Here is a 14,124-nt window from a genome sequence, read left to right as displayed (position 1 = left end):
ATGTTAATATGTGACAATAATAAATCAAATCAAGAAGCAAAAGATCAAAGTGTTATCCAGGCTCGAAACATCAGCTCTTTTCTCTCCTTACAGATGCTTCCAGACCTGCTGAGATTTTCCAGCATTTTCTCTTTTGGTTGCAAAGATCAGGCACTGAATGACAGGACAGGTTTGAGAGATTACAAGGATAGTCTTGTTTACACACACACACACACACCTAATTGCAGCTTAATGAAAGAGAGGCAAATTAAACTTAACATCGCATTGATGAATGAAGTTTGGACTCTTAAGGATTGTAAATTTAAAATCAATGCTGCAGACACTGCAGCATTCACAATGCAGAAAGAGCAAGCCACTCTAACCCTCAGTGACAGATTAACCAGATTTCAAGGTTAGACACTGCGACAGACATTGCTGCACTGGGGGAGGTGCCAAGTGCTGAGGTTCAGAGTGTTATGAGGAGACAGAGAAACGATCAATGGCAAACAGATACAGAACAGAGGCAGACAAAAAAAAACTTGAATTTATTTGCACCTTTCCCATAATAAAATTTTCTCAAGGAGCTTTTTAGTCTGACATCGGGTCATTAAGATGATATGAGAACAGAAGGGCAAAAGTTTGACTGAGCGACTGAAAGGAGGAGAGTGAGGGAGAGGTTTAGGGTAGGAATTTCAGAGCTGTGGCCTTGCTAGAAGGTGGAGGCCAAATGGTGGAGCGATTAAAACTGGATGCTCAAGAGGGCACAATTGCAAGTTAAAACATGGAGAGGTTTGGATAGACTCAAGGTAGCGAGTGGGAGACTAGCCTGGAATGGTCAAATCCGGAGGGAAGGAAGGTGTAGACGAGGGTTTCAGAAGCAGGTGAGCTGAGGTAGGGCAGGTTATGGAGGTGGAAATGTTAAAAATGATCTGGACATGGATAGAGAGAGGGGAGAAACAGGAAGGGAGAGACACATGAGGGAAGGGACAGACAGAGTGAGGTACACAGAAACAGAGAGAAAGAAAGAGAACAAAGGGGGATAAACAAAGCGATTGAGAGAGTAAAAATGTGGCAGAAAAGGGATAAGGTGACAGAAACAGGTCCAGAGAAAAGAGGGAAGGTAACAGATTAACAGAAACATGAGATATAAAGAGACAGAGTGTGAAGAGGCAAAGAAACAGAGGGAGATTTCATGACAGTCAGACAGTAATAGAATGAGACTGGCAGAGAGTGAGACACAGGGGGAGCGAGGCATTAGCTAGTATATTTCTGAAATTGATTTGATTTATTGTCACACAGACTAGTATACAGCGAGAAGTATTGTTTCTTGTATGCTATACAGATAAAGCATACTATTGATACAAAAAGGACGGACAGAATGTAGTGTTACAATGATAACTAGGATGTCAAGAAAGACCAGTTTAATACAAGGTTGGTCCATTCAAAAGGCTGATGGAATTAAAGCATTGTTAGAGAATTCAAAAAGTTAAAAGTTTTAGAAGCACAGGACGAGAGTGAAAGATAGAATTAGGAGGGCATGCTGGGAACAAACAACAACAAAAAAATTACAGCACGGGTCCTTCAGCCCTCCAAACCTGCACCGACTGTGCTGCCCATCTGAACTAAAACCCTCTACCCTTCCAGGAACCATACACCTCTATTCCCATCCTATTCATGTACTTGTCAAGACACCCCTTAAAAGTCACTATCGTATTGGCTTCCACTACCTCCCCCAGCAATGAGTTCCAAGCACCCAGTACTCTGTAAAAAATCTGCCTCGTACATCTCCTTTAAACCTTGCCTCTCGCACCTTAAACCTATACCCTCTAGTAATTGACTCTTCCACCCTGGGAAAAAGCTTCTATCCACCCTGTCCATGCTTCTCAATCTTGTAGACTTTTAGCAGGTCGCCCCTCAACCTCTGTCGCTCCAGAGAGAACAAACCAAGTTTCTCCAACCTCTCCTCATTGCTAATGCCCTCCATACCAGGCAACATCCTGATAAATCTTTTTTGTACCCTCTCCAAAGTCTCCACATCCCTCTGGTAGCGTGGCGACCAGAATTGAACACTATATTCCAAGTGCCAGCTAACTAAGCTTCTATAAAGCTGCAACGTGACTTGTCAATTTTTAAACTCAATGCTCTGGTTGATGAAGACCAGCATGCCATATGCCTTCTTGACTACATTCTCCACCTGCATTGCCACTTTCAGTGATCTGTGTACCTGGACACCCAGATCCCTTTGCCTATCAATACTCTAAGAGGGTTCGGCCATTTACTGTATATTTCCTATCTGTATTAGACCTTCCAAAATGCATTACCTCACATTTGTCTGGATTAAACTCCATCTGCCATCTCTCCACACAAGTCTCCAACTGATCTATATCCTGCTGTATCCTCTGATGGTCCTCAGCACTATCCACAAATCCACCAACCTTTGTGTTGTCCACAAACTTACTGATCAAACCACTTATATATAAATGATTTGGAGGAAAATGTATCACAAACAGCAAAGGTCCCAGCACTGATCCCTAAGAAACATTACTTGTCACAGCCCTCCATTCAGAAACGCACCCTTCCACTGCTACCCTCTGTCTTCTTTGACTGAGTAAGAAGTCTCAAAACACTAGGTTAAAGTCCAACAGGTTTATTTGGCAGCAAATGCCACTAGCTTTCAGGGCTCCGTCCCTTCATCAGGTGAGTGGGGAGTTCTGATCACAAACATGCCATATAAAAGGCACACACTCAGTTTACAGAATACTGGTTAGAATGTGAGTCTTTACAGCTAATCAAGTCTTAAAAAGGTACAGACAATGTGAGTGGAGATAGCATTAAGCATAGGTTAAAGCGATGTGTATTGTCTCCAGACAGGACAGGAAGTGAGATATTGCAAACCCAGGCAAGTCATGGGGGGTTTTTTTTTTACAAATAGTGCAACATGAACCCAAGATCCTGGCTGAGGCCGTCCTCATGTGTGCGGAACTTGGCTATCAGTCTCTGCTCAGTGACTCTGCGCTGTTGTGTGTTGTGAAGGCCGCCTTGGAGTACATTTACTTGAAGATCACAGGCTGAATGCCCATGACCGCTGAAGCGTTCGCCAACAGGAAGAGAACACTCTTGCCTGGTGACTGTCAAGTGGTGTTCATTCATCCATTGTTATAGCGTCTGCATGGTCTCCCCAATGTACCATGCTTTGGGACATCCTTTCCTGCAGTGTATCATCAGGTAGACAACATTGGCTGAGTTGCAAGAGTACGTATTGTGTATCTGGTGGATGGTTTTCTCACGTGAGGTGATGGCATCTGTGTCAATGATCTGGTACATGTTGCAGAGGTTGCTGTGGCAGGGTTGTGTGGTGTTGTGGTCACTGTTCTCCTGAAGGCTGGGTAATTTGCTGTGGACAATGGTCTGTTTGAGGTTGTACGGTTGTTTGAAGGCAAGAAGTGGGGACGGCCTTGGCGAGATGTTCATCTTTGTCAATGTCAAGTTGAAGACTCCGGAGATGTCGTCACAGCTTCTTCACTCCGGGGAAGCATTGAATAACGAAGGGTACTCTGTCCACCGTGTCCGTCTTCTGAGGAGGTCAGTGCAGTTTTTCGCTGTGGCGCATCGGTAGTGTCAATCGATGAGTCGAGCACCATATCCTGTTCTTACGAGGGCATCTTTCAGCATCTGGAGGTGTCTGTTAGGATCTGCTCAGATGAGGAGAATCGCATGTATACAGAGGGCTTGTCCGTAGGGGATGGCTTCTTTAACTTGTTTAGGGTGGAAGCTGGAGAAGGAACATTGAGGTGTTATCTGTGGGCTTGCGGTACAGCGAGGTGCTGAGGTGACTGTCCTTAATGGAGATGCGCGTGTCCAAGAATGCAAACAATTCCGGAGAATAGTCCATGGTGAGTCTGATGGTAGGATGGAACTTGTTGATGTCATCATATCGTTGTTTCAGTGATTGTTCACCAAGTCCAAAGGAAGAAAATGTCAATGTATTTAGTGTATAGCATACGTTGAAGGTCCTGGGCAGTGAAGAAGTCTTGTTCGAGCCTGTGCATGAAGATATTGAGGTGCGAATTTGGTCCCCATGGCTGTTCCGTGTGTCTGGATGAAGAACTGGTTGTTGAAGGTGACGACATTGTGGTCCAAGTTCCGTACACACTAAGACGGCCTCAACCGGGATCTTGGGTTCATGTCACGCTGAGTGTGTGCCTTTAAATGCCCTGTTTGTGATCAGAAGTCCCCGCTTACCTGACAGTGAGCCCCAAAAGCTAGTGGCATTTGCTACCAAATAAACCTGTTGGACTTTAATCTGATGTTGTGAGACTTCTTACTGTGTTTACCCCAGTCCAACGCCTGCATCTCCATATCATTCTTTGACCAAGCCAGTTTTGTATCCACCTTGCCAGCTCACTTCTGATCCCTCGCGACTTTGCCTTCTGCACCAATCTGCCATAGGCGTAAGTGTCTCTTTAAAAAAACGTGCCAGCTTCATGTACAGTTTAATGCTGGTAGTTAGGGATATTCTCACAGAAAGCAGCAAGGTTTGGTTTATTAGGGTTAGAGGGTGTTGTGTTGCCAGCTCTCCTGGACTTGGCTCTGACCAATGTACCATCAGCACCCCTGTGAACGCAGGAAACATCACTTTCCAATCGTGAGTGGAAGCCTCATTGGCCTGGAACATATTTCAGAATTTACTCTCACACTGTCCGCTATTAGCCCGACCACATCTAGGAACTACAGACCAGAACGTTCCCTCCTTCAGGCAGAAAATTACTTAAAGCTCATTCACAGGTTACGAAATGCAGTTTGAAGGCAGAATGTTGGACCTTATGTCGAGGGAATGCTGGAATACAAGAGTGAAGCTTTTAGAGAATTGGTCAGACCTCATCTGGAATATAGCTGCTCCAGGGGCTGAGGCTGGTTGGTTAATGTTCTCCCGGTGCTCCAGGAGCTGAGACCCATTGGTTAATGTTCTGGGCACCGCACCTTGGAAAGGATGTCATAGAATCATTGAGGTTTACAACATGGAAACAGGCCCTTCGGCCCAACTTGTCCATGCCACCCAGTTTTTACTCCTAAGCTAGTCCCAATTGCCCGCGTTTGGCCCATATCCCTCTATACCCATCTTACCCCATGTAACTGTCTAAATGCTTTGTATTGGCCCTTGGAATGGGTGTAACGCAGATTGATCTGAATAATACTGGGCTTTAACAGGGTGAATGGCCCTAGGTCGGACAGGCTGTGTCAACTAACCTATTACTTCCCCGGTGCAGGAGATGAAAGGGTGATCCAATCGAGGGGTTTATGTTAAAAGGACTGCAAAAGACACAGAAAATTCATTCTTTTTGTTCTGGAGTCCAGGCTAAGGGTCATAATTGTCCAATTAGAGTTGGCTTGTTCAGGAGTGAAGTCACTTCTACACACAAGGGGTAAAGTTGAAATCTTGAACTCTCCCCACAGTGGGTTGTGGACACTGTGGGGTTATCTGGGGCAGATGCAGTGATATTTGTCAGGACTGGGTATCAGGGGCTATTGACCGAAAGGAATTGAAATGCAGATCAGCCATAACAGCAGAACAGGCTCGAGGGGCCAAATGGCCTCCTCCTGTTGCTATGGAGATCTGCACATCAACCAAACAGAAGCTGAAGGCGGCACAAGGCCCAGGGGACCACATCCCCGGGAAATGCTCTTTCCACAAATACACTGCTGCTGCCTGTCTTCATCGATCCTACGGGTAAATCCTTCACGGTACAGGCTGAGCCAGGGCCCCCTCCCCTCCCTCATACACCACCACTGGGCTCTCACTCACTGTACAGCTGCTACACCCACAGATCAGCCAAGTTATAAATAACAGCCTTTCTCCCTGGCTCCTGCTGAATGCACTCAGCTCATTCTCTTATATGGTCACAGCCAGGAACATCAAAATAACAAGGCCGTCTGAACAGCTCCTGGGTGGTGTACAGACAGCTGGAGAGCCACTCTGTACACTGCACCTTCACAGAGAGAGAGAGGGAGAGAGAAAGAGAGGGGGAGAGAGAGAGAGAGAGAGAGAGAGAGAGAGAGAAAATAAAGAGAGGGAGGGAGAGAGAGAGAGAGAAAGGGAAAAAGAGAAAGAGGGGGAGAGAAAGAGAAAGAAAAAGAAAAAGAGAGAAAGAGAAAGATAAAGAGAGAGAAAGAGGGGGAGAGAAAGAAAGAAAAAGAGAAAGAGAGAGAGAAAGAAAGAAAAAGACAGAGGGAAAGAGAAAAGAGAAGAGAGAGGGGGAGAGAGAAAGAAAAAGAGAGAAAGAAAGAAAGAGAGAGAGAGGGGGAGAGAGAAAAAGAGAAAGAAAAAGAGAGAGAGGGAGAGAGAAAAAGAGAAAGAGAAAAAGAGAAAGAGGGAGAGAGAGAGAACGAGAAAGAGAAAGAGGGAGAGAGAGAAAAAGAGAAAGCGAAAAGAGCTCCTCTGAGAGACAGCACCCCCTCAGTCCTGGCAGTTGGATATTTGTGATCTGGGATGGGGTTTGAGCCTCCGAACTCAAAGCTGAATGTGATTCACTCAGTCGCAGCCAATGAGAAGCTACCTGTGCTGTTAAGGGGTTTACTGAGACTGACTGGACTTTTCCTGAGTTAAACCCACACAGTGCAATATCGCGCATCACACTGGAATTCTCCAATCCAATGCCCTACCCGTTTCAACAGCAGGTACAGCAATCTCAAATACAACGCCGCACATTATCAGTTTCTCATCACATAATTTCAATCCATGAGTTCACCTTTAACCCTCGGGGTTTCAGCACTCCAGTAACCTCTCAGGCAACTGACCACTGGGGCCAAAATCATTCCCAAAACTACCAAATTATAACACCATCCACATGTTACAAATGGATATGAGCGGAATATTCGAAAGGATTCCCGAATCCCGGCGGTCTGTGACACTCTTCTTCCACATATTTCGTGTCCATAAGATTCCCATAACACTGCTCTGATACGAGACACCACAGCGAGGATTGGGAAGCATTAAACTTACTGCATAATCACACAAGCTGAGGTCAGCGGTTAAAATGAATGTTTTTTTGTTTGCCTACTGCATTCATTAAAACCTCAAAATTACAACTTGTACAGACTCAGTCTTACAATTCTAAGTATTTTAGGCAAAGTCAGCTAAATTCTCCTCCTCCAACTGTGGGTCTTGACCCGTGTCCCCACAAAGGCTGGCGTGATTCCTTCAGAGAACTGACTCCAATTAAAAAGAGAGAAATTATACAGATGCGTATGTACGCAAACACCTTTCACAACCTCAAGACATCCCAAAGCGCCCAACAACCAACGGAGTGGATTACAAAGTCACTGCTGTAAGGAAGGGAATGCAGCAGCCAATCTGTGCACAGCAAGCTCCCAGAAACAGCAATGTGATGAAGACCAGATAATCCATTTCAGTGACTCGGTTTGAGGATAAATATTGTCATAAGAACATAAGAAATAGGAGCAGGAGTAGGCCATCCAGCCCTTCGAGCCTGCCCCACCATTCAATAAGATCATGGCTGATCTGAAGTGGATCAGTTCTGCTTTCTCCCCATAACCCTTAATTCCCTTGTCTATCAGAAACCTATCTACCCGTGACTTAAATATATTCAACGAAGTAGCCTCCACCACTTCAACGGGCAGAGAATTCCAGAGATTCACCACCCTTTGAGTGAAGAAGTTCCTCTTCAACTCCGTTCTAAACTGCCCCCCTCTTATTTGGAGGCTGTGCCTTCTAGTTCTGTTTTCCTTTAAGCAGGAAGAATCTCTCTACCGCTACTCTATCCATCCCCTTCATTATCTTGCAAGTCTCTACAAGATCCCCCCTCGGCCTTCTAAACTCCAACAAGTACAGGTCATGGGCTATTCCTAATAGCTTTGTCCCTGCTTTTGAATGGACCTACCTCGTGCTAAGTTGATCTTTCTCCATACCCTAGCTGTGACTGTAAAACCACATTCTGCACCCTCTCCTTTCCTTCAGAGAAGGATGGCACCTGAGCGAGATAGCTGCTTGCAAGCTGTGCCCAGCACACCTTCTAATTCTATCATTTACTCTCGTTCTACGCTTCTAAATCTTTATTCTAACTCTGTTAGGCACAGTGGCAAATAGAGGGAGAATGTTCTTTTTTTTAAATAAGTTTATTTATTAATGTCACAAGTAGGCTTACATTAAACACTGCAATGAAGTTACTGTGAAAATCCTCTAGTCGCCACATTCTGGCACCTGTTCGGGTACACTGAGGAAGAATTTAGCATGGCCTAACCAGCATGTCTTTCGGACTGTGGGAAGAAACCGGAGCACCTGGAAGAAACCCATGCAGACACGAGGAGAATGTGCAAACTCCACACACACAGTGACCCAAGTCGGGAATTGAACCCGGGTTCCCTGGTGCTGAGAGGCAGCAGTGCTAACATGCCGCCCCAATATTTAGCGGCGCAGGAGCAGGAGGCAGCCATTCCGTCCTTCTGCTATTCAGAGAGATCACAGCCGATTCTGTATCTCTACCCAGCTCGTTATCACCGAATTCCCTAGCTAGCAAAACATCTATCACTTCCAGATTTCACATAATGAACTGTGAACACCAAATGCTTTTTATAGGAGAGAGTTTCACACTCCCACCAGCCTTAGAGTGAAAAAAAATGTTTTCAAGCTTTCCTTCCAAATTCCCTGGCTCTGATTTTAACTTTATACATACATTGTGACCTTGCTCGAGTGAGATCAGAAATTCCTGCCCGAGGTTATCTGCCCCTCGCCCATTCCGACTCCGTGGCGGTAGAATTCCAGTGTGTGACTCTGTCCCAGACTCTCCCACACCAAATTCAATGCTTCTCTCTAACTAATGGACCATAAACATAATATCTGTTTATACAATTCTGTTTTAATTTGTGCAAATTTGGTTATATGAACTCAATCCCCTTAAACTGCTGATATAAATATAGAGTTTATTCAGTTTGCGTGGTTTTGATAGTCCCAGTTTATATATCTGTTCCAAACTTGATATCTGAACACTCTCTCCTCTCTTGTTCCAAGGATGTCCTTTCACCTGTGCTCCCCACTCCTTCACTGTGCAAACTGCCACTCATTGTGCACTCTAACTCAGGCCTCAAAACCACTGGACTCCCCGAAATATCCCTTTCTCCTTTGAGGAGTCCAGCCTTCACGCAATCACAAGCTGGTGTAACTCATTCCCCCCCCCCCCCGATGACCAACAAGCCACTTGTTAATTACACAATTGTACGTTAGACATTCCTTAAACCCAATCGCTAGAATCCAGCGCACATATTGTGGAATATTAAATTATTCAGTGCAGTATGTGAAAGTCAAATGTTTGATGATTATCAGTCCCTACGCTGTCTGATTGTTACAGTCGCAGAATAGAATCTTAGATCATAGGAACACAGAATACCTACAGTGCAGGAGAGGCCATTTGGCCCATCGAGTCTGCACTGACTCTCCAAAAGGACATCTTGCCCACACACTTGCTCCTCCATTCAATATGATCCTGGCTGATACAAGATCCTAATGGTCTTAACAAGGTGGATGTGGAAAGGATGTTTTCTCTTGTGGATGAATCTCAAACTAGGGGGCACAGTTCTAAAATTAGAGATTATTATTACAGGACAGAGCGAGGGGAATTTTTCTCAGGGGTTTGGTGCAACTCTGGAACTCTTTGCCTCAGAAGGCAGTGGAGATGGGGGTCATGGAATGTTTTTAAGGCGGAAGCAGATAGATTAGAATCCCTACTGTGCTGAAAGAGGCTATTTGGCCCATCAAGTCTGTAAAAACCCAGCCCCTATCCCACAACATCACATATTTACCCTGCTAATCTCCTAAGTGGCAATTTAGCATGGCCAATCAACCACACATCTTTGGAGTGTGGGAGGAAACCCACGCAGACACAGGGAGAGTGTGCAAACTCCACACAGACAGTGACCCGAGCCGGGAATCGAACCCAGGTCCCTGGAGCTGTGAGGCAGCAGTGCTAACCACTGTGCTACTGTGCCGCTCTTCTCGTCAGGCAAGAAAATGAAAGGTTATTGGGGTAGATGGAAATGTGCAAAGAGACAAAAAGAAAATCAGCCATGATAGTAATGAACAGTGGCACAGGCTCAAGGGGCTAAACAGAATCCTCCCCCACCCTGCTCTGCACACTTGAGTCGCTACAGGACCGGTTTAGTGAATCACAGAATCCCTACAGTGCGGAAGGAGGACATTCAGCCCATCGAGTCTGCACCGACCACTATCGAACCCAGGCCATATCCTCGTAACTCCACATATTTACCCTGCTAATCCCCCGGACACGAGTCAATTTAGCATGGCAAATACAACTAATCTGCACATCTTTGGAATCTCCTTACCTTTCCTTTGGCAGACATGGTTTGCTGTTAATCGAGAACCGATACTCAATCCAAACAATCTAAAGAGAAAGAGAAGAGGGTCAGAAATTATTTATAACCCTGATAAAGGCTGGGAAATACATAGCACTCCATTATGTAGGCATTTCTCCATGGATCATTGAGCAGGATCGTTAGTCAGTATTGTGTATCATTTCCTCTGTAAATATAATCGGCTGAAGCAACAGAAAGTCTGCACTTCCTCAAACATCCTGCTCCACTGCTCGCTCGATAGGTTAATTTAATTTAAAATGATTATAATTAAATCTATAATGAACCTCAGCAGAGACGAATGATTAGATTATCATCACTCAAAGCTCTGCAATGTGCAGGTGGTTCCTGCTGTGACAAAGCCTGTTCTCAGGAGTAATGAATCATGCAGATGGACGCAGGTAAAACTGCAGTAGGGCAAATGCAGCAATAACTGTGGCACAGCACACAGCAGCTCCGAGTCAGCTGGCAGAGAGTGCTCATTCTACTCCAGAGACTGGGCAACGTACTCCTGGTTGTCGCTGTACTTACCGCAGAGGCCATCTTTCTGAGAAGACATTAATCCAAGACCCTGTCTGCCCTCTCCATTGGCTGGAAACCATGCCATGGCACTGAGGGTCACCCTAGCATGGTATCTAAACCGTCAGCCCAACATCTGACGTAGCTGATCCAATCATCATCATCGTCTTGCTTCTTGTAGGAGCTTACTACGCACAAATTGGCTGCAAGGTTTTCTGTAACAGATACTCACTATGTACAAAGAACAGAAAATTACAGCACAGCAACTGGCCCTTCGGCCCTCCACGCGTGCCCATGCTGACTCGGGCCTGTCTGAACTAAAAGCCCCCTACCCTTCCAGGGACCATATCCCTCTATTCCCATCCTATTCATGTATTTATCCAGATGCCCCTTAAAACTCACTATCGCATCTGCTTCCACTCCCTCCCCCAGCGGCGAATTCCAGGCACCCACCATCCTCTGTGTAAAAAACTCAGCCCATATATCTCCTTTAAACTTTGCCCCCTCGCACCTTAAACCTATGCCCCTTGACAACCACTTCACTGGTCGTCAAGTGCAACGGGAGGCTGTGCCACCATGCCAGGCGGTTAGCGCTGCTGTCTCACACTGCCAAGGTCCTGGGTTCAATTCTGGTCTCGGGTCACTGTCTGTGAGGCGTTTGCATGTTCTGTCTATGTCTGTGTGGGTTTCAATCGAAAGGTGTGAAGGTTACGTGCATTGGCCATGCTAAATTGCCCCTGGGTATTGGGGGATTAGCAGAATAACTGCATGGTGTTACGGGAATAGGACCTGGATGGGATTGTGGTCGGTGCAGACTCGATGGGGTGAATGGCCTCCTTGTGCACTGTAGGGATTTTATGACTCTATTCTATATAAAAGGCATTGTTCTTTCTTTGTACCTTGAGAAAAACACCTCAGATTATTTTGCAAGCCTATTGAACTCCAACCAAGAGAGGAAATGGAGGAGAGAATGCAGTTTGTTGAGCTTAATTGGAAAATATTTCTGGGCCCAGAACTCTAGCCCCAACAATTCATGCCTAAGTTGTTCTACAAATCAGCCAGTTTGTTGTAATTTTGGCTAATTTGGCCCTCCCTAACCCAGTTGCAGGGTGCCCTCCATTGCTGCCCTCTGTTGACAAACCCGTTGATGTATAGCAATGGGTTTAAGTTCTGGGCCAAGCACAGATACCTTGCAGGAAGATGGCTAAAATATTGTAACAAGTTTCAGTCACAGATTTCACCAGGTTAGAATTCAAAGACATAGAATTCACGTTAAACATGCACAGACCTGGGTTGGAGCACACTTACAGCACTGTGAGCCGCTCTGATCTCTATGGTAAAAGGGATAGAGATGGGCGATCTCTAACAAAAAGTCATTAGACTCAAAATGTTGGCTCTATTCTCTCCCCATGTGCTGTCAGACCTGCTGAGATTTTCCAGCATTTTCTGTTTTGTTTCTGATCCCAGCATCCGCAGTAATTTGCTTTTATCTTTAGATATAGAGGTACTGGTTTAAAGTTTATTTATTGTCACAAGTAGGCTTACATTAACACTGCAATGAAGTTACTGTGAAAATCCCCTCTCCAGTGCCTGTTTGGGTACAGTGAGGGAGAATTTAGAATGGCCAATGTACCTAACCAACATTTCTTTCTGACTTGGGAGGAAACCAGAGCACCCGGAGGGAACCCACGCAGAGAGCGCGCAGACTCCACACAGACAGTGACCCAAGCCGGGAATTGAACCCAAGTCCCTGGCACTGTGAGGCCACAGTGCTAACCACTGTGCTGCCACAGTGCTAACCACTGTGCTGCCACAGTGCTAACCACTGTGCTGCCACAGTGCTAACCACTGTGCTGCCACAGTGCTAACCACTGTGCTGGGGTAAACAGATTGCGGTTATGAGAGGAGGTTCGTAGCCTGCACAAACACTAGCGTTAATCAGTCAGGCCAATTGGTCTGGTTCTCTTTTTCAAATAGTCTGTGATGGTCAGTGGGTGAGGATCGGACTTGCTTCTGCGAATGGGTGCGAGATTCTTCAGAATCCTCACAGAATAACAAGAGCTCCAAATGTACTGCAACACTGAACCACTCACTGGCCACTCTGGATATCTCCCACCTTCCTGTACCACAGAATGATACAACAGGGTAGGAGGCCATTTGGCTCACTGTGCCTATGCTGGCTCTTTGAAATCAGTCATACTCCCCCAAAGAGGAACTAGATACACAGATGTCAGAAAGCCAGAAGTGGCAGCAGACAGAAGATAGCTCCTGGTAACCCAGTGAATGGACGCATCACCAGGAGACCGGGGCATATCCCAAGCAGAACAGCACTCGGATTGAAAATCTGTGTCAATGAGTCCCAGTGTGTTTGAAGGGGGTGAGCAGAATCATTGAGGCCTCCTGCTCTAATCATTAAACTCCATTTGAGAGCAATATAAATGTGTAACAGCATAGAGGTACAGTGGTTAACTCTGCTGCCTCACAGCGCCAGGCACTGGGTTCAATCCCAGCCTTGGTGACTCTCTGTGTGGAGTTTGCATGTGCGCTCCATGAGTTTCTTCCAGGTGCTCTGGTTTCCTCCCACAGACCAAAAATATACGGGCTAGGTCGATTTGGCCGTGCTAAATGTCAGGGCCCTGGGTGGGATTGTCACTACCAACTTGATGGGCCGAATGGTCCCCTTTTATACCATGAGGATTCCATGGAGTGGGTGAGCTGAATGGTGTAGATACAGTGAAGGGAAAGCCAGCTAGGTACATGAGGGTGAAAGGATTAGGAGGGATATATTGATGGAGTTGAATCTACAGAGGAATATAGACAGGTTAGATGAGCGGGCAAAATCATGGCAGATGGAATATAATGTAGGGAAATGTGAACTTCTGCAGTCTGGTAGGAAGAATAAAGGAGCTGAATATTATGTAAATGGAGAAAGACTGCAGAGGACTGCGGCACAGAGGGGTTTGGAACCCTTTGTGCATAAATCACAAAAAACTAGCATGCAAGATCAGGTAAAAGACGTCGCTGGATTCCGGGGAAGTGCTGGAAGATTGGAAAACGGCTAATGTTACGCTGTCATTTAAGAAGGGTGCCAGGCAAAAAGTGGGGAATTATAGGCCTGTTAGTTTAACGTCTGTTGTAGGTAAAATGTTAGAATCCGTCATCAAGGAGGAAATAGCGAGGCATCTTGAGGGGAACTGCTTGATAGAGCAGACGCAGCACGGTTTCCTTAAAGGGAAGTCGTGTCTG

The 14,124-nt window shown here is 45.8% G+C and overlaps 1 protein-coding gene across 2 annotated transcripts in view; it reads right to left on the bottom strand.

Moving 5' to 3' along the window:
* The window catches only part of anxa6 (annexin A6), an 84,862-nt gene that overhangs the window by 67,348 nt on the left and 3,390 nt on the right, over positions 1-14,124 (bottom strand). For both annotated transcript variants that reach the window (XM_080201255.1, XM_080201254.1), the window contains exon 2: positions 10,333-10,391. In XM_080201255.1, coding sequence (XP_080057381.1) covers positions 10,333-10,350 — 18 coding nt within the window. In that variant the 5' untranslated portion in view covers positions 10,351-10,391. The remainder of the gene's footprint in view (positions 1-10,332; positions 10,392-14,124) is intronic.

The sequence above is a fragment of the Carcharhinus amblyrhynchos genome, chromosome 13 (genome assembly GCF_965287045.1).
Source record: "Carcharhinus amblyrhynchos chromosome 13, sCarAmb.v2.hapA, whole genome shotgun sequence".
In the NCBI taxonomy this organism is placed as follows: domain Eukaryota; kingdom Metazoa; phylum Chordata; class Chondrichthyes; order Carcharhiniformes; family Carcharhinidae; genus Carcharhinus; species Carcharhinus amblyrhynchos.
This window is presented reverse-complemented; position numbering and strand designations above follow the sequence as displayed.